Source organism: Manacus vitellinus, unplaced genomic scaffold, assembly GCF_001715985.3.
Source record: "Manacus vitellinus isolate BGI_N305 unplaced genomic scaffold, ASM171598v3 scaffold_21_pilon, whole genome shotgun sequence".
Lineage (NCBI taxonomy): Eukaryota > Metazoa > Chordata > Aves > Passeriformes > Pipridae > Manacus > Manacus vitellinus.
In genome coordinates this window covers 13,441,602-13,462,082 of record NW_021939546.1, presented here as the reverse complement: position 1 = coordinate 13,462,082, position 20,481 = coordinate 13,441,602, and the positions used below count along the sequence as shown (strand labels likewise).

Sequence of the window (20,481 nt, the reverse complement as noted above, 5' to 3'; positions counted from 1 at the left end):
GAGGGCCTAATTTTGACCACCTTTGTGGTTCCCTTGGCTTGCTCCTATGCTGCTATGCTAAGGGCATATTACAGGGCAAGTCTGGATGCAAGGTCTCTCCAAAACTCTGTCCTTGGCACCTACACCACACTCCCCCATAAAAAGGCAGGACTGGGACTGCCAGTGTGGCTCCTTCCTCAACCTGCAAGCAGCAACCAGACTCATGGAGCAAAGGTCTAAGCAGTATATTTAACCTCAGCAGCAGTGCACACACAGCCAGATGGGAACCAGGAGGCTCCCCAGTGCAGGGGACAGATGTTCCAAGTCCCCCAGCACGGGCACAGCGAGGTGCAGCTGAGCAATATGGCACTCAGCAGGAAGAGCAGCACGCAAGGTCTGAGCAGCTGCTTCTCTGTCTTTTGCCTGCAGCAACAGCGATGTGCATGAGGAAGAACCACAAATGCCAACCTGCCTCCAACCACTTGCATAGACAAGGATGCTTTGGTAAATTGACCATTGCAGCGCGCTCAGCAAACTGCTGCTTAGAATTTCATCTAGAAGGCAAAGCTTTTGCCCTGGTTAAAAAAAGCCCAAAGGCAACAAATTCTACTCTCTGCTTTGTCCAGTAGCTTCAGGCTGCATGGGGACAAGGAAGATAATTGTGCTCCTAGGTTTCTCTTCTCTTCCAGCCCTATTCAAGAGCCCTCTCTATCACATGTGGCACCAGGAGTCCCAGGTCCTTGCTGGAGCCCAAAGGCCCTGCCAAGTAATAAAGTCTATCTTGGGACTTTCCCAGTACAAACATCTGGGACCTGGGCAGACAGCATCAGGAGAGGAGTGGAGACTGGATGTGGCACTCAAAGCAACCACTCCTTCTTTCCTTGCTCACGTCCTCTGTATTGCAGTCATGTGTTCCAAGGAAAGCAGGCAGCCTGTGTCCAAGTACAGGGGCAAAGGAAGTCACAGCACACAGGGTAGGCTGGAAGGGAGAAGTGCTTCAAGGCAGGTCCAGCTCTGCTCAAACCATCCCCACAAGGCTATTTTAAACTCCCAAGAGTTAAAGGTCCCATATCCCTGCTCCCATTCACAGAGACTGTTTACTGATCTCCATGCAGCAGGTAAGGACATGACCAAGAACCACCCCACCACAACCAGCCAGAATAAACTTTTCCTTTCCTCTGAGCATTTTCATTCCTCAAAAATGATTTCTGCTTAGTCTTCCCTAGGCTGAATATCCCAGATACCTCAGTCTTATTCTGGAGGTTACATCTTCCTATTCTCTGACCCTTCTTCTGTTCCCTCCTGGGTTTTCCACCTGTGCCAAGTCCTCCCTGAATGAAGTAGGCAAAACTGGTTTGTTCCAAAGGCTAAAACCAGGCTGCAAAACAGTAACCCCTGATGGTAAAGAAGTTGACCTGTCTGTGAGATCCATGAGATAAACACGTGCAGGATAGCTACGGAAGGAGAGATGGATGGAAGGAAGTTACAGGAAGAGCTTGTTGTTAATAGGACCAAAATATTTGCACGTCCCCTTCCATGTAACAGGACCTTGTCAGAGGCTATCTTTACCCACACAGCAGAGCCTAAATGCCAGTGAGCAAGGAAGAGGGTGCATGTGCCCAGCCCACAGCCTTCTGCTTGGCAAGAGTTTGGCAGAAAGAAGGGTGCTTTTTCACACAGTTGTGGGGTTTATGACCAAAGGAATCACCAAACTATTTTGCAAGCCAGGAAACTTAGCTACTCTCTAGTGAACCAAAGCCAAAAACTTACATTAACCCTCTGGGGATCACATCGTTCTGTCTGCTCCAAACAACCTGTACAGACACATGTTCTACAGAAAATTGCTCCTGTGCTTTTAGGATGCTATTAAAAAATAAAATCAACAAAAAACCAAAGGAACAGGAAACACACAAAACCATTTGATCTAAGTGAAAATGGACACTGCTCATTTCTGCCCTTCTGGGATGGGCATGTATGTTATCACTCAAGTCATCCAAAACCAGTGAAGCCTCCAGGCTTCATCTAGAGCCCTTCTCAGCTGTAGCACAACCAGCTCCCGAGGCTGCAAGAAAAGGAAATGAAATGCAAGGCTGGGATCATTACTTTGAAACTATAAGCTTGTGCCACTGAGCCAAAGCCTGTTATATCGACATGGGTTTGTGTCACCCCAGTAGCAGAGATCATTCTCCATCTCCACTTGCTCAGTTCCCCTCCTCCCAGGACAGCTGGTAGCACAGCCATCTGCAATGCTCTGCGAAGTCTAGCTACAGAAAACTCCCAATGCTTTGCCCAGCAGGTTAAAGTTATAGTACTGAGCTACTGCAGAGTGCAAAGCATCCTGCTGACTGCTCCATCACACTTGGAAGCTGCTGGCAAAGCACAAAGTGCCACTTGCAGAGGAGTAAATAGCAAACCCCTCAAGTTTCCTTCCCCAGAACAGAAAGTCCAGAGGGAGGTGGTGCTTCTTAAAGCCTCCAGTATTTAAAAGACACTGAATTTGTACCTCAGCTGTCACATAAGATACTCCTGTTCTGGGTCTTCAGTCACCAGCCTGGGCAGCAGCTCTGAGGGAGGCAGACAGCCCTGCCTGGCAGTGAGTCCCAGGCTGAGAAGGTCAAGGGCAGAGCCCTGAAAAACAACTACTGTCCATGCAGCTCACATGCTGTGCCTCTGCTTCCTTTGTTTTATGTGAAAGTGGATCTTGAAACCAACCCTGATGGTTACTCCGCATTACATTAGCACAATACCTTGCAAACCCACCACATCCACAACCCCTTGGTCCATCTGGTTACAACCCCCTAGGGAAACTGAGGCACCAACCTATCCTGTACTCTCTTCTAATGAGTCCAGGAGGAGAAAAGGAAAAAGACTGCCAAGAACTTCCAGACTTTCCTGCCTACTGGTTTTCCTTGGAAATGTATTTTTACTCAGCACTCCTTGTTAAATAAGAAAGGAAGGACAGGTCCCTCTGCAGAAGGACAGAGAGGGCTGCTCCTTTAAGGCCTCTCCTGGATGCCCTTTCCCTTTGAGATGACTATCCTCGACTCCCTCCTCATCTCCCTCCCTTTGATTTAAGAGTTCCTCTCCTGGCCCTGACAGTAAGGTATTTCTGTCCCACAGATTATAACTCACTCTGGGCTATTATTCAACTCCCAAGCCCTGGCCCTGCTGCATTTAGTCCAAACATAATATCCTTCATGCATATATTATCTGTCTCCCTATTATCTGGAATCATTTCGGAATTAAATTTCAGTCCTGCAATATTGGCTTGAAGAGCGGCTCGCTTTATGGGCTAGTCAAAGGTTAGAATACCAATCAAAATAACACTGCCGATGCAGAGAGACATTTTAATATTCCAAAACCTGGTAATTGTAAAAGGACATAATATTTTTTCCCTGATTACCCCAAAGGCAACACATGTTAACAAGGCGAGGGAGAGAGTGAAAGAAATTTCAGAGTTCAGACAGCTGCACGACAGATTTAAAGGCGAAGTCGTGGATGGCTGCCGTGCTCCAGCCCCGGAGCAGGAGGGCTCCCCTGCCCCTTCCAGAGGTGCCGCATTCCCCGGGATGCCATCCCTTCCATCCCCAGCCTCGTGGTGTCCGTGCTGCCTGTGCTCCCCCAAGTCAGGAGCCCTCGGGAGCGCTCTCACCGCAAGGGAACAGAGCGGCCAGAGCTGTGCAGAGACGGACAGTCAAAGATCACCACGGCAGAAGAAACCGCCGCGATCGGCTGGCCTGACTGAGCCAGGAGACTGCCCCAAAATCCTGTCTGAACCAGAGCTGATGTTTTTAGGAAAAAGCCCTCCCTCCCAAGATGGAGAATCCACCACAGCCCTTGGTAAGTTGTTCCAATGGTTAATTACCTCACACCATAAAGATCTGCACCTGAATTACCTTGCTTTGGCTTCCAGGAACTGGAACTGCTTACGCTTTTGTCTGCTAGAGGGAAGGAATCTCTTGCCACATCTTGGATATTTAGATATTTATCTATTTATCCCCTTCAGATATTTAGGGACTACAGCCAAGTCTCCCTTACCCTTCTCTCTGGCACCCTAAATGGCTCCCAGGGTCTTTACTGCATGGCGAGTGTTCCCGTGGGTCTTGCAGTTCTTGTCCAATCGTCAAGTTTCCAGAATTCTTTCTAATGCTGTGATGGGACCCAGCATCCTACACTGATCAAACCAGTCCCAAAGAAAGAAATGATCCAGTCCCTCTGCTCCCACTCACCACTGCCTGTTTATAAATCCAACAGCAGCTGCCTCGTGGATGCACTATCTGCACACGTTATCGAAAATGATTTTTATGTTGTCTTTCAGGGCATTGATAAAAGTGTTAAATACAAGAGGTCTTAGAAATAGATCCCTGTGGGACCCCACTAGGAAGACATGCACTCCATGATGATTATCCATTTACAATTAAATGCTAGGAGCTGTCAGTTTGCTCTTTCTTAATCAATGTAATGTGTGCCATGTTGATTTTGTATCACTCTTGTTTCTTAATCAAAATGTCATAAGGTACCAAGTCAAATGCCTTCCAGAAGTATATTACATTGACATGGTTACCTTTATCAACCAAACATGTATTCTCATAAAAAAAATATCAAGTTAGTTTGAAAAAGATCTAGTTTCCATAAATCCACATTGATTGGCATTATATTACCCTCTTTTCATTCTTTATTAATCAACTATGATATCTGGCTTTTCATTACTTTGCCCAGAATTAATGTCAAGATGATAGGGCTATAATTACTTCATCGGTCATCCCATTTGCCCTTCTAAATTACTGGTACAACATTAGCTTTCTTCCAGTCCTCTAGAACTTCCCCCATGTTCAAAGACTTATTTATAGTCCAAGGTGTCTCAGCCAGCTCTTTAAAACTCCTGTAAACCCGCTATGCAAAATGCCAACCAAAAGTCACCACTTAACTTTATCAGAAAACTGCACTGTAACAACAAACCTCTTGCTCAGCAATATGGCAACATCTGCCTTTCCGTAAATACAGAGCAAAGTATTTATTAAACACAGTCATTTGGCTGTTATTAGCAATTCCTTCCATTTCCTTCGAACCAGTGCTATTGCACAGACACTTTTCTTTCCTCATCTTCGTGAAAGAGATACTCCCCTTAACCCCAGAGTTGTGCTTTTCCTTGTGTTGCCTTTCACAACCTCTCCCATTCCTGCCTTCTGAGAGCGATTTCCCAAAGCCAAGAGTTCCATAGAAGGGGTGAGGAGCCAGGCAAGGCCAGGTCCCCTTGAAGGGAAGGTGTGACAGAGTCTCAGAACGCGCACCCCTGCTGCAAACCAGCAAAGCACTGGGCACCGTGGGTGTAAGAGCAGCTCTTCACAGTTCACAGGCAACATCTATTCATGTGCTTGCTGCTTTAGCCATGAAGCACTCTGCCTGAGGAGTCCTCCTCTGGCATTTCTAACCTTACTAGGCATTTTATTCCCTGCAGCCAGTAACTCAATAAACAGGCAATTGATAGCTATCACTGTAAGTCTTCGAGAAGTTAGACCTCACAAAAGCAACTTCCAGGCATATGGGTTAAAACATAAACCATTTCTCATCTGTACCCATTTCAATGATCTTCATCTTCAAGACACTTCAGCACCAAGTGTCTGAGAAGCACTCAGAGCTCCTCCTCCCACCCCAAAGGCAGAAGGAATTGTTAATTCAGAGGAGAGACAGAAAGCTGTTAGCAAATCTTTGTTTGTTTAAGATGTTTATTTCTAGTAGCCAAATATTAACAAAAACATCCTATTACATGCTTCCTCTGTCAGATTTCACAATGCAAGTAGGTGACCTTAAAACATTTGTGCATGTGTATTAACAGTTTGCTTCCAACCAGGAATATCTACAAATCAATAAAAACTGGCCCTGGAAAAGGCCAGCTCTGCACAAAGCCATGGCACCCCAGCATGGTCACGTTGTGCTCCCAAAGGCTCTGTCAACTCAGTTTCATCATGCCCAGAGAAGGAAAGCTGCAGTTCTCCACACGCATCATTCCACTCCTGCCTTTCATAAAAACTCTCCTGGGTTTCAGGAGGATGTCAAACTAGGACCACTGTTCTGTCACTCCTAAAGCAACAACTATTCCTGTATCTAAAGACACGCTGTGCCCTGTGAACAGAAATCAAAGATGGTCAAACATGCCAGGACAGCTGTCCTGAGAAAGGGACAGCTCTGTGATGGGTATGAAGATTGTCCTTTTTTAAAAAATAAATAAAATATCATTTGAAAAACAAGGAATAAAACAAACCCTTAGTGGATACATAAACAGCTCCTCTTATCTTTTAACAGTATAACATCCAGAGAAAAAATGGAAGATCAGGATAGTGTATACAGTGTTAAAAACAACTTACACAAGCCAGTTCTAGAGTCACAGAGCCTGTAAGTGCCTTTGTGCCAGCCCTCCAACAAGTTTTGCTGTGCTGGAAGGGACAATTAAACAAGAATATGGCAGAGGTCTCAAATCATGAGTGAGTGGCATGGAGAAGAACTACAAACACTTACTTGTTCCATCACACTATGCAAGACCTAGGCCCAAGAAAATGATCTGACAGTAAGTTTAAAAGAAACAAAGGGACCTGCATCTTCACACAATATCTGAGTAAACAGAGTATAATTGATGCATAATTAAATAGCAGAAGTCATTGCTGCAGGATGCTGAAGAAACTGAAAGTATGAGCAGATTCAGAAAAGGATGTACAAGTTTCTGGTAGACAGATGTGGTAAAAACAGTGGGTGCTAAACACAGTGGTCTAGGGACAGCTGCCAGCTCTCAATCCTTGAGGAGACAATTGCTGGGAATCAGAGAAAGCTGACTAGAGCCATGCTCTCCCTGTTACACCTGCATGGTGTAACCAGCTACTGGCCTCTGGCATGGAGACAATCTGGGTTAGACCTTTGGTTTGGCCATTTTCACACCCTCATCGTCCTTCTAATGTTTTTCTTGCACAAGCTCATTGTTAGAAAATCTATCTTCACTCTTCTTCTTCTTCCTCCTCCTCCTCCCTCCACCAAACCACTCTCCTCTCCGTGATGTGCTCCCAGCCTGGTGGTGCTGACACTCCTGCTGCCTGCTGGGTTTCCCATTCTCAGGCTCTTGGTCACCCTGCAATTGCAGGCACCACGTCCTCAGCCTAACACAGCACTGGCTCCGGTCCTGGCGGTGAGGATCCATCACGGGACCAACCGTGCTGCTAACTCAAGCAGGACCTGGAACAACAAACCACAGAGGCTCCCAAAAGAGCAGAGGGAGCACAAATGAGAGCTGATCCTTGCGTTAGAATAAGCACTAATGAACTTATCCAGGCTACCTGAGGATACTCTTGGGGCAGCAGCTTGGTTGTAGCTTGTTAGCCGCAGCAGCTTTCCTTTCTGCATAAATCTTGACCCACGGCCTCCTGCTTTCTGCACGTATTACTTCACTAGTGCCCCTCTCTCCTGACATGAAGCACTCTTTGTTATTTCCACCCTGAGCATCCAGCTTCATGTAGCTTAGGTTGTGCACCTCAGTCCTAACCCCGGGGCTTCTGCGAATCGAAATGACAGGTACCTAAGGAGGACTGGCAGATGGGACGGTGGCTTTCTATTGAGATGGTTTAGGGGGATATCTGAAATGTTGCAGCATTCAAAGAAAGCCTCCTCTGCTTTCTGCTGCCCTCCCACAAGGCTGAGCTAATCGAAGTGAAGAACATGATAAACTCTCTGCCCCGAGTCAGCTCCACACTGACAGTTCACTAGAGATACAAGATCGCTCAGTGACATTAAAAATGTCAGCAAACACCGATCAGGCTTGATGGAAGGGATGCATTAGCAGGCTGGGGGGTGGGCATGGGGCAAGGTAAAACTTCAGCAAACCCAGTCAAGTGCACAGGCAGTTTTTTTCCCCCTCTGTTCTTCCACAGAAGCTTTTTCACAGATCCCAAGACACTGTGGCCACCATTGCAGCAATCAGGTGTGGAGCTCACCACCACCTGCACGGCCAGATCAATCCAACAAGGTTTGCCTGAGGCAAAACAAGCGTGGCAGCTCACGGGGGCAGTTCCTGTCTTCAGCTTGCCTGAGAGGCAAGTCTTGGAAATTGTGAAAGCTGCCTGGAGGCACAGGGTTCTTGCCTCAACTACTCCTGCAGCACAGCAGAGACAAGGGAAGGAATTTATTGGCCAATGAACCATGAGAGAGAGACTGTCTCACCAGTGAGAGAAGAAGGACTGCTGAGCTCCAGAGCATCCCGCGCTCTGGCACAGGGAATACAGACAAGGACTGTTTCTTAAAATGATATAAAACAAAGAGGACCTGAAGTTGTGTGTGCATGGGCAGAGGGAACCTGCTACTGCACTACACATAGGTACACAAATATAGGTACAGTGTGTAATCCTACTCTTGCATTGCCTGGTAGTTGCAGAAGGAGCTCCCTAATTCAGAAAGGTCCTCTTGCTATCACTGCTCACAAGCAGAGACCCAAAGGAGGGACAGAAGATGCAGGGGGGGCCCTTCTGCAGAAAACTGCTGTCACACGTGCCTGGTTTCTTGACATCTGAAACATTCAAGTCTCTGCATTATCCATGACCTAGAAATCATCAGTTTCACACTCCACCCCCCCAACACCTTCACTTCATGGATCAGGTCAGAGGCAGACTAAGCCTGCAAGTCAGGAACACGCCAGAGGGAGGGAAAAAGGGGCCACCTGAGCTATGCAGGGACAAACAGGGGGGCTAGTTACCTGTCCACTCTTATTTGTCTCACACTGGGAGCTCAATAGAGACTGAGGCTCCATTGGGTCTGCCTGCTTGGAGAGAATTAGTTATCTAAGCTGGAAATCCTCTCTTGTGAAAACATACAGGCAGTTGCCCCACAAGTACCTGAAAGCAGTGAGTGGCATGGAAAGATCCTCGCCCCGGGGTAAGAGCAGGTCCCAGGAGAAGCAGCTCTTAAATACAGGACAGGAGATGTCCCTGCTCTCCTCTGCAACATGGTTCACTTCCCAGAGGGATGTGGGGTCCCTGAAGCCACCCTGTGTCAGAGGGCATCAGATACGGAAGCGTCAGAAAAACTTCATTTTTTTAAAGAATGAGAGGGATTGGAGGAAGATGAACATTCCTCTCCCACATCCCCTCCTCACATGATCTGAAGGAGGTTGAAGCTTTCCTTTCCAAGTTACACATGTGCAGAGGAGGACAACCCCACCTATGTGCCCCCATCCTACATGCTCAATATGTGACACCTTCAGAGAGCTGGGAAGGGGAACACTTCACTGCAACAGCTTCTCTCCTGCTCCTGCCTCTAGCTCTGTGCTTGGGACCTCATGGATGCTCAGCAGCCCTCAGCTTAGTGTCAAAGTATTTGCTGATGTGCAATACACGAATGCCCATCTTGAAGAACAGCCACTTGCCCGGACATCCACATTATGGAGAATCCCAGCTCCTCACACACTAAATCCAGGAGCCTTGAACTATGGGAAAGAGCCGTAAGTCATTCATCCAGAGGTCCAGAGGAGGAGCTGGATCAACCTACTTCTTAGCAAACATCACAGTACATAGGGATTTTTTTTAAAGTATTATTATTCTGCAGCCATCAACCTGCTGGTTATATAGCTGCTATCCATTCACCGGAAGTTTAGTGAACTTCAAATGGCGATCATTAATGGTCACTGAACTGCAGAATGCCCCAATGTGCTTTCAGATTTCATTTACCAAGGACCAGCAATCAGCCAAAAGATTTGCTCTGACAGCAGGGAAATACAAGACCCTTTGACAAGTTCAGCCAGGAATGTGCTGCCAGCATCCCTTGTTACGTTCATGTTCTACCCTATTTGACGGAACAGATCATGCAAATTGTCCTTCTGCGGCCGCTCAGCCTGTCAGTCATACTTCCATTTAAAACAATAAATAAATAAAAGAACAAAAGAAAAGCCCACAAGAACAACAAGCTGTTTATAAGCAAATTTCACTTACTGAGACCCCTAATTACCACAAAAAGGCACAGGAACCCAAATAAAGCACTAAATTGGATGGGGGAAGGAATCTTACTCATCCAAAGGTTTAACCAGGAGGGCCATCCCAGTTTTCTCTTGTGCACAGACTGCAGCCTCCTCCCTCACCCTGCTACTGTACTGCTTGTCATCACACTTGTTCTTCTCACTTTGGTTTGTGTCTTATGGCATCACCACGTTTTTCTGTGCAGGTGGAGCAGCTGTACCAGGGGAGACCTTGTGGATGCACAGCAGGCTGCCCCTTAACCACTCAGTGAAGGCATGGAGCAAGACAAGGCATCAGACAGTACTGAGTCCAAGGCATTTTGCTTAATAAAGTGGTCACCAGTCTCTTAGGTGGATGTGCTGCTGAGACATCTCCCTTTCCCCACACCACAAAGGGAAATGCTGATTTTTATAATGGAGTATTTCCACATTTATTAACCAGAATTTGGCCTGAAGGGAACCATGCTCCTAGGAGCCTTTTGTGGCTGCAAAACAAAACAGAGTCAGCAACACTGGGGACAACACAACCTTCACTGGAAAGGGGCCTCACAGTGTCCCACTATTATGCAGAGACATTGCACTGTGCCTGCCACAATGGGATTTTCCCCAGCTGCAGAACACATCCCATCAAGTACAGTAAGACTCTATTAGAAGAGATACAATAGGGAGCTGGAGGACTCGCTCAGCCCAGCTTCTGAGGAAATAACTCATTTCAATGCAAAGCAGCAGTAGTTATTAGACACCTCCTTAAAGAGGAAAAGTGAAGGACAAGGGGAGGAGGGAGAGAGGGAGACAGGGACTATGGCAGTTTGCACAGAAGTACCTTTTTCAGATTAATCCACTGTTTGAAGTAATCAGCAACCGGCAGCCCTAAGTACTGGCATTGTCCTGGTAACCTGTAAGAGAGAAGAGAGCAAGTTTGATTCAATCAGTGTCCTGACAACACAAACTCTGTTTTCTTAAGTGCATTTTGTTCAGAGATGGAAGAGACCCTCAAGTCTGCTGTAACACGCTGCACATCAGAAGGACCATAGCTCTTGGCAAAAAAATCTCATGAGAGCACAGCTTTGCTTAAGACTTACATACATCCAGGCACATCTAGGCTGCTGAAACCTTTTGGACTAAACATTTTGAACAGCAAGTGCAGCGCTCAGCTCTTCTCCACAGTGGCTAACACACAAACACGACTGGAGTATCTGCGCTGTCCTTAGCTAAGTGAACCCATCACAAATCCCTGAAAAACCATCCTGCTTAGCAGCTTACAGGGCAGACAGGACTGACAATTCACTTGTCATACCCTGGTGCTTCTGGATTTGGCCTTTATGGTTAAAACACCGAACGAGACATGAGGGAGGGAAGGAGGCAACAAAACATTCAGTTTTGGGTAGCAGTGCTGTAGGACCAATGCTTTAGGGCTAGGAAGGCAGAGGCTGTTTTCCAAGCAGGTGCTTGGAAGAAGAGCAGTCACAACTCTGAAGACGCAGGGTGCTGCACACTGTCTCACTAGGGGTTTGAGCACAGCAGCCAGAGCTGCCAGCACATGTATTTACCCTCTCCTTTCCTACAGCAAGCCACTGGAACAGAGCTCAAAATAAAACAGCACTGGTAAGGGAGGTGGATTGCCTGAAGGGACAGCAGGACCCCAGGAAAGCTGTTTCTCTCACACTGTGCTGATCCCAGTGTGTTTGCATGGGAGCTACAACGTGCCCCTCAGCTGGGGAAGGCTGAGTTGCAAACTGTGTGGCTCCAGCCGAGCCTGTGCAGGGACATGAGTTATGTGAGTTTTTCCCGGCCAGTTTGATCTGATCAAGAGTAATTGATGGATCTTGTTCATTCACGTACTGCTGAGCACGCCTGGGGCACTGGTCACAAGATCTTTAACTGAAGCAAAGGAACATCCCAAATAAATATGTCAACTAAATAAATGACTAAATTAGAGCTGTTTGTGCATGTTAGAAGTCACAACCCCAGAAATCTGCTTTTGCAAACAGAGGGGGATGGGGAATCTCCCAACTTCCTTAGGCACATGGGGGCTGTAGGGGGAGGCTGTAGAGGAGGAGGGAAGAGCTATGACTGTCAGCATCAGCTGCTCAAACACCCCAACACAGACCACCACATCCAGGGTAAAGTCTTCTCCCATCTCCACAGAGGAAAGAGTGAATAGTCCAGACCAGACTTCAGACTCAAGACTGAAATTCAGGAACACGCTCTGGTCAGAACTGGAAACAAAGCAGATACACCACCCTGAGCTAGGGTGCACTACCAGCACACCAGGGAGCACCTGAGTGCTCAGCCCAGCTCCCAACCCTTTGGTGAACAGGGCAGCATCTCTCTAGACATTTCCCCAAGCAAGGAGATGAAGGAGCAGCACAGATAATGCACTTGCAGATAATGTGAGATTCAGGGTAGTGCAGCACCAGAGCGGTCTGGTCTTGGTGATGCCTCCATTTCTATGGAAAGGAAAGGAAGAAAGCTGATAAACATATACAAGGGAATCTCCTGGGAATATGTGGCCATCAGAGCCAGCATACACTGGGATTCACCTGTGTACCACCTTTGCCCTGCTTAGGCTAAGAAATTAATAGACTCCCTGTGCCAAAACAATATGCCTGGTCCTGAGAAGATGCAAGTGTCATCATTTAGGAGCAATAACTTAAGTCATACAAACACATTAGAATAAGAAGGTACAGAGGAAGCTCTTTGAAAGCAGGAAGCCGGTCAAAAAAACGAGCTTGCAAGCAGCAGGTCTGTGGTGATTTTTGCAGGGTGAGCAATGTGACCTGACAGCACAGTCTCATCTCTGGTCACAGCTCATCTGATGTAAGCACTGAAATAAACCACCTGGAGTCACTCCTCACAATGGAATAGCCATGACATAAACAGGAGCCTGGTCCAGGCATTTTATAGCCTTATACATATGTCCAAGACATCCCATAGTCAAACAGACCCCACCAGCCCCAACCAGCATGCTAAGAAACTCTTTCTCCAGGAAAGTTGCTTTCTACTGGTGCCCGAATCAAAAAAGATCACAAGGAACCATCTAAAACAAATGACTGGTCTAAATACAGATATGTGGTTAGCTCAGCCTCTCTTAGACTCTTCACATTTAGCTAGAGAGGATGATGACAGGAGCTAGCAAAAGGTATGTTACTTAAAATTGAGTTTCTCCTCCCAACCCAAGAGGCTTTCATTAATACAGGTCTCAGTGTAGCTCCAGTTAGAGGAATAATTATGAACTCACCTAACCTCTGGATAGGGCCCAGGAGAAGTGAGTGCAGCATTGTTCTTGTTAGTCACAGGAATTGACAGCTAACCACCCAGTGCAATGGATGACATCTAAAACACTGCCATCCCTGTGGGACCAAAAGGCCCAGGAAACTGGACAGTCTGGTTCTATTTCCACCGTGAGACTGATGGCAGTGTGCCCTGGGCGCTGGACAGTGGGTCTTTAATTGGAGAAAATAAATGCTCCAAATAAATATGTCAACTAAATAAATGATGCATTTTTGCAAACAAGTAACAACCCCAGAAACCGCCTGTGAAGCCGTGTGACCTCAGGACATTCCCCCTCCCCCTCCATGCTTGTGCTCCCCTCATTTCACCTCAGCACCAGAGGGGCTACACCAAGTTTTTCAAGCACTAGGAAACCTACGCTCACACCATAACCTGTGCAGGCTGTCGGCAGCATGGACCACAACATCAGTCTACTCCCTGAGCTGAAGATGCAGGCCTGGTGGCTCCAGGCCAGTGAGGACACAGCCACTTAGCAAGGATTAGCAAAGCATTGCTACATGGGTCTGGTCTAGTCCGCCTATGCAGCACTCCCAGTACAGGGAACTGGGGGCTTTCACTGCACAAAAACCAGGTTCCCAGGTAGCTACGAGAAGGAAAACACTCCTGCAATGTCTTTTCCCCAGCTCCAAGCTTGTCCAAGCTACAGTGGTCCCCCCCACTCTTCAGCCTGGTAAGCAGGCAAGAGTTTCTCCATCATCTTCTCCAGGTTGGAGTGAATAAGGCACACCTGTGGCTGTCCTGGGGAACAGAAGTGCCATGGCCTGTAAAGAAGTAAGTCCATTTATGAGCGCCACCGTTTACTTGAGCTCATTTGATGAACAAGCTCTTATGCTCAGTACGGCTTCTTGCTCTTGCCAGAGCCAACCTTGCACACTGGGGGCAGCTTTGCTTGAGCACAGAGCTCAGGATTTGGCCCTCCCTCAGGTAAGGGAGAAGAGAAATGATGGCACATTTCACTGCATTCAGCATCCCACGATCCTTCCAGTTTTTGAACAAGGTCTCACTGCCTCCCCAAACACTGAAGTGCTCACACTTCGGGAAGGAAGCTGGCTTTCAAAACCATCCTGCAGGGTAAATGGGGCCTGGAGATGAACAGGATGCAAATAGGAGGCGAGGTGACATGGTTGCATTTCTCCCGTTGAAGCCAGCTCTCTCCAAGGCGGCGAGAAACGCACAGCTCGGTGGTGATAAACGGCCTTGCTTTAGTTATCACTTTCCTTAAGTTAAGGAGAGCAGCCTAGTGATGGATGGGCTGGAATTCGGTTATCAGGGAAGGCTGTCAGCCAGAGTTGCCTATCTCCACACACATTTAGCAGGGCGTCATTATGCGATGGCATGGAGTTAAAATATGACCAAGGGTATTGAAAGAAAAAGAACAGGATTAAAAAAAAAAAAAAGGCAAATTGAACAACAATAAAGGAGCATGAGGCAAGAACGTTATCGTACTAGTGACACCTTTTATCTCGGTCTGGTTAGCTAGAGCAGGGCACAAATTGGTCCTTCCTCCACTATTGTATCCTCTTGTACAAACAGAGGCAGATAAAATGTGTCACCAGTGCGATAGCATATCAATTTAACCCTAATTATCTAGAGGGTCAAACTAAGAAATAGGGGTTTCTCATTTCAACAGGTCCCTCCATCTCCGCTCAGAGCCACCACATTAATATGGAAGGGGGAGGGGCAGCTGTAATTGATTTCCGTCACTCAGGTGGTCCTGGTGTATAAAAAATTAATGCTTGATTCTCCCAACTAATCAGAGCTGGTTAACGTCCATCTGCTTCTGGGTTCAGGATGTCAGGAAACAAAGAAATTGGGGAAATTGGGCCACTTGCTACACACTGGGTGTATCGATATTGAGGCAGTTAAAAGAACAAGTCTCTCTATGGGAAGATAAAGAGACATTAAATCTTGGGGTTTATAGACCTGATCGCAACCTTCCAAAAAAATCCATGCCCTGGAGACCTTGCATTGTAAGAGATGCAGAACATTTTAATTGTGTCCCAGCCAACTCCAGTGCACCAGGCTACAAAGGAGAGGGCTGGCAGGCTCCTGACCAGGAAATCCTTCACTGAAGAAGGAAGCTATTTGGGTGCTGCAGCACCCAACAGCACCTAGGTGACAGCCAAAAGGAGCTGTAAAACCACCTCAGCCTGACACTTTAGTTCAAAGCAACGCTGGTCAAGGCATCATTCTGGACCGTGCAGCCCAAAGGTGCTGCTCTGATGTAGACTGGGATGTCTGCCAGGAGAAGAGGAAAGCTTGGGTGTCCTCTCTCAACAGAGAAAGCTAGCAAGGGGATAACATCCTGTGCTAAGGCACCTGAGATGTTTTAGCAGAGAAACAGCACCATAACAGGCAAAGCTGCATCTCTCTGCACTTAACCCCACAAGAGCTGGGGCCAAGCTAGGAATTTAAAGTAGCTTAAGTAAACCCACAGCCTCCCAAAAAGGCAACCTTAGGTTGCCAAAACCACTGTGCCAGACCAGGAGGCCTCTGACAGTGCGATGTTACAGCACCCGCACATGAGCAGAGCCTCCCAGCCACAAAGAACTGCCCATGACACACTGCACCCTGTGAAAACTGAAGCATGCTGATACACACCTCAAAAAAAAAAAAAATCCCCACACCCCAACTCCCTCATCTCAATAATTCAAGTTAGACTGGGACAACTTTCCTGTATAACTGAAGGCTTTGGCAGGCAGATGTCTCCTCAGTGCTGGAGTCACTCAGAGCAAAGAAGCCAAGTGCCCACACATGCTCCTGTCCAAAGCTAAGGGTGAACCCCCACCAGATCTCTGTCTCTCCACTCACATACTCCTCAGCCTCACAGACCTGCCCAGGGGTCAGAGGAGCCCACCTGCTCTTCCTTTCCACCAGACAAGCTCTTGCCAGGTGACTGCCCATGGTGCCGTTTCTCCCTGCCCCTCATCAGTGCAGGACAAACCACCCCTACATGGCTGTACTTAAAATTCACAAGCAGTAGCTGTGGAAAGACAATACAACTGTAGAGGGTCTGAAAAGCCCTGGGCTTTCACAGAAACCCTGAGACAGGTCCCATCTCGCTCCCTCTTTGCTTTCCTTCCACCCTCTCAGTTCTCTCAACCACCCCCAAACTTGTCACAGTGCAACAAGCCTACGAGCCACACATCAGCTTTAAATATCAGCATGCATGAAGCAGGGACATGAGAGCAAGGAAGTGGGAACAGACAGAGCAAGCCTCCATCGCCTGTCAGGAAACACTAATGAATTTCAACACCAGCAGCCATTGCCTCAGACGGGCTGGTGAGAGGAGACGGAGTTACAGCGAGGAGCCTTTGCAGGAGCAGCCTGCCTCTTTTCAAAGCCCCCTCTGTTAATAAATGTCATTGCCAAGCAGGCTGCAGCAGTCCTCGAGCCGGGATGGCATGGGTCGGGGGGAGACAGGCAACTGACAGCACTCAGGATGCCTGGGCAGCGCAGCCCTTTCTTCTGTTGCATCCCCAGACAAGAGCCAGGAAAAGGAAGCAGACAAGACATTGTCATTGGCATGAAGCTGTCTTCCATTAAGGTCCCAGTACCCAAATAATAAACCTCCACAAGGAGCCACAAGTGCAACCCCAAAACTCCCCAGTCCCACTGACTAGGATAGATGGAGGCTCTAAAGGGAACAGTCCTGGGATGGACAGAGGGATGCAGAGACATCCAGACACACTGCCTGCATTCCCAGCAGCAGCAAAGGGTTACAGAGCCGTCTGTCCCTTTGCTAACACAAATGCATTCCTGAGGCAGTGCAGGAAGAAGCATCCAGCACAGGGTAGGGTATGGCAACCGCACCGATGCACAACATGAAGGTCAGTGCAAGTCTTCTTTACAAATGTCAACCTGTCATCTCTGGATATTAATGAGGGCTGACCAGCAGCTAAAATGCATCCATGCTCCATTAGTAATAAGAGAGACACAACGCAGGAGAAGAGCACACACCATGGCACATGGAAGAACCAGTGGGTCTGCAGGGCCTGGGGAGGTGTGGTGATGCACAACATAACTTGGGCCACTCCAGCCACCCAGGAAGGAAAGTTGCCACACAACCCCCTTCACTGGAGTGTGTGCTATCTTTTCCCATCAATCTTTAATTGGATTAGTGTAATGAGGCCAAAAACCAAGGCTAAGCAGCGAAGCTAATACCTGGCACTTTCAGATGTTCTTTCTTTTTCTGTGATGCCCATTCTGTGAAGCGCTGCATTCTCTCTCTATCAGGCATATTTCTGCCTAGGAAGCCTAAAAGGCAAGTTGCAAGCCTTAACTCTCAGGACTCAGCAGCATTGGCTGAAATGCCTGAACACCCATCACATGCTAACAGCCTGATCCCTATTCTCTAAATTTTTGCTGGGTACTAAGAAATTTGGGAGAACTTCAACATCCACGCTTTCCAAGCAGCTCGCCAGTGAATTGAAAAGGCTGTTATCCCAGACTGCAACCAGTGCAATGTATACCCTGGGAACATAATTCTGCCACAGAAAGCACACAGGGCAAGTGGTTCATTCGTGACTTGTTCGTCCTGCAAAGCACTGTGTGCCTTCCACTGCCATCAACCTTAATGAAACATGAAGGCATTTAACACCATGCGAGATCTGGCCCTTTTATGGGTATCTGTCTGTGCGTCAGCTAGATGCTGGCAGAGATGCTATCTCAACATTAAAAGCAAGGCTGTAACACAGCAGGTATTCAGCCTCCAACAGAAGATGTTCATCAACAATTGCACACACATGATGCTACAATAAATCTATGTGCTACTGCTTAACAGCTTCTCTTAAAAAGATTCATAGCTCTATTTACTGGGCCTGATTCTGCTGCTAGGCATGTGGGAGTAAATCTGGAGCAACTCTACCTGGAGTTAGTAAACAGCCAGGGAGAGTAGGATCAGAACTGAGCTTTTACATTTTTAAATAAGTACTTAATTACCATGCAGGAAACCAGAGCTTGCTGGCTCCACAGTTCAGCTGAGGTTAGGAGTGCAGCAGGCAGAAGCTTCACACTACTCCAGATTTGTGGAGGAGTAGAGCAAATGCTCTCACCAGCCCTTCCAGACAGGGAGAACAACTGGGTGGACTTCCCTTTGACATCAGAAATGCATGACACTGCTCCCAAGGAAAGAGAAACTGGAACATCTCCAAGGCTGAGGTCACCCCTCCAGCCTTGGGAACCTGACACTATGAAACACCCTTAAAAACAGATTTCTACACATAAGCTTGGTGTGACAGTCTGTCTGCTTACTAAACATGACATGATACAGCACCTTATGAAGAGGAGTGTACAAAATTGGATACTGTGTACATCTACCATACAGGCATGTTCTCAGTGAATGTCACGCATCATAACCGCAGGCTGCAGCAGGTGAACTTCCAATTTGTCATCAGGAAAAACTCTTCACCGTGCAGGTAATAAAGAACTGGAACAGATTGGTGGTGAAATCTCCTCCCCTGGAGACATTCAAACTCATCTGGAGAAGACCGTGAGCAAACTGATCTAAGTTTGAAGTTAGTTCTGCTTTGAGCAGGTGGCTGGATTAGAGATCTCTATTTAAATTATTCTGTGATTCATGCTGTAGTGGAGCCTGATTACACAGAGCGTGTCCTTTCTCTGTCTATATGGTCTCTCAATAAGTCTTTCATACAGACACTAATTTAGCAATCACCTAGTTCTCTGCATACTAGCTGCTTTAAGAGGGAGCATTCAGACTCCTGCTGCAGAACGCTAATTACACACTGAATAAGGGAATATATTGGATGAAACAGATGCACCCACAACCCATCACGTCTGAGCCCCCTCAAAACCAAAACACGCACAAAAACTCAGCTAAAATTAAACACGATTCTCCTCCTACTGCACAATTTCCATTGCAGAAGTATTTCTCCTCAGGAAACCTGAACATGCAAGACCTAGAGCAAGGTGCTGCTCTAGAACTGAGAAGACATGTCCTGCCCCAGTCCTTTCTTGGAGCTGCTCTGCGACAGGCAGGAGGAAACCTTGCCTCTTCCATGCCTTGCCTGTCCAGACCATTTAGCGTATCAACTCTTCAGAACCAGGGCTTCTCTGCTATGAGTCATAAACTGTTTAGTGCCTAATGGTAAAGCCTATAGACGCTTAACATAATACAATCATGTCACTTAAAGGCCATTAGTCTCCAGTCTAAACAGCACTTTTCCAGTCACAGAGGGGACCTGCCAACCCAGGAAGGCAGCATAAGGGACGTGGGTGGTCAGTCAGGTCACTGGACTCACAGACACCCAACGTGAAGCCCCAGGTAGGACGGAGCCCAGACAAATGGCACGGAGAAAAATCACAGCAGCTCTAGCAATCAAAAGTTTTATCTTTCGGGCTTTCTTGAACTACTTGAAACAGCTGAAAACCCCTGTCTGCCAGGTGAAAAACCTCTCCACCTCCAGCCACAGCTGTACCACTTGTAAGGGGAAGAGCCCCTCACCCACAGAGGGATTCTCCAGCGTTCTGCATCACCTCTCTTTCCACTCAACGAAGCAGATCATTTATCTACAAGAAAAGATGCCATTCTGTCTTGTGACGCTGTTTGACCCCCTCTTCTTTCCTGGCACCATCTCTGCCCTCCTCTGGCACCATATCATCCAGTTCTACTCTCTCAACTGACTTCTGTGATCGCTTCTTCTTCCCTCTCCCCACTAAAGGGAAGAGACAAATCCTGTAAGGAGCCAGGGGGGTGGGGTAACACAACCCAAAATTATACACACAACAGCTTCACGGGCTCTCAGCACAGCCTCCATGCTGGCAGCAGTGGGGAGAGTGGCACGCTGTGTAACAGGGTCTGAGCACAGGTTTCTGTGCAGCTGCAAATTACACATGCACAGGGGAAAACAAGTTTGTCTTTTCCTTGTGGGGAAGAGACCGTTCCCCACCTCCAAGCGCAGGCTGCCATTAGTATTTGCTTCGCCAGAGAGAAGGAGCACCGAATCCTCCAGAGCAAAGGACAAGTGCAGCAATTAGGATGCAGGGGCTGCGGGAGCTGTTTAACAGCACGACCCGGAGGTCAGTGCCGCCGACTCCCAGCCCTGCATAAATATTGTATGAGTCCAGGAGAGGGGCTGTTACGGCCACCCTCAGCGCCAGCCCTCCCCCCTCCATCGCCACTCTGCATCCAGCTAGATACACCAGCAACATTATTTACAGATGTGACAGTCGGGAAAATCACTTTAGTAACTAAGGGAATGGGA

At 47.6% G+C, this 20,481-nt stretch overlaps 1 protein-coding gene across 1 annotated transcript in view; it reads right to left on the bottom strand.

Annotated features, from left to right (window-relative positions):
* ERI3 (ERI1 exoribonuclease family member 3) overlaps positions 1-20,481 on the bottom strand; it is a 119,106-nt gene that overhangs the window by 67,248 nt on the left and 31,377 nt on the right. The window contains exon 5 of the mRNA XM_008924355.4: positions 10,788-10,860. Within this exon, the coding sequence (XP_008922603.1) occupies positions 10,788-10,860 (73 nt within the window). The remainder of the gene's footprint in view (positions 1-10,787; positions 10,861-20,481) is intronic.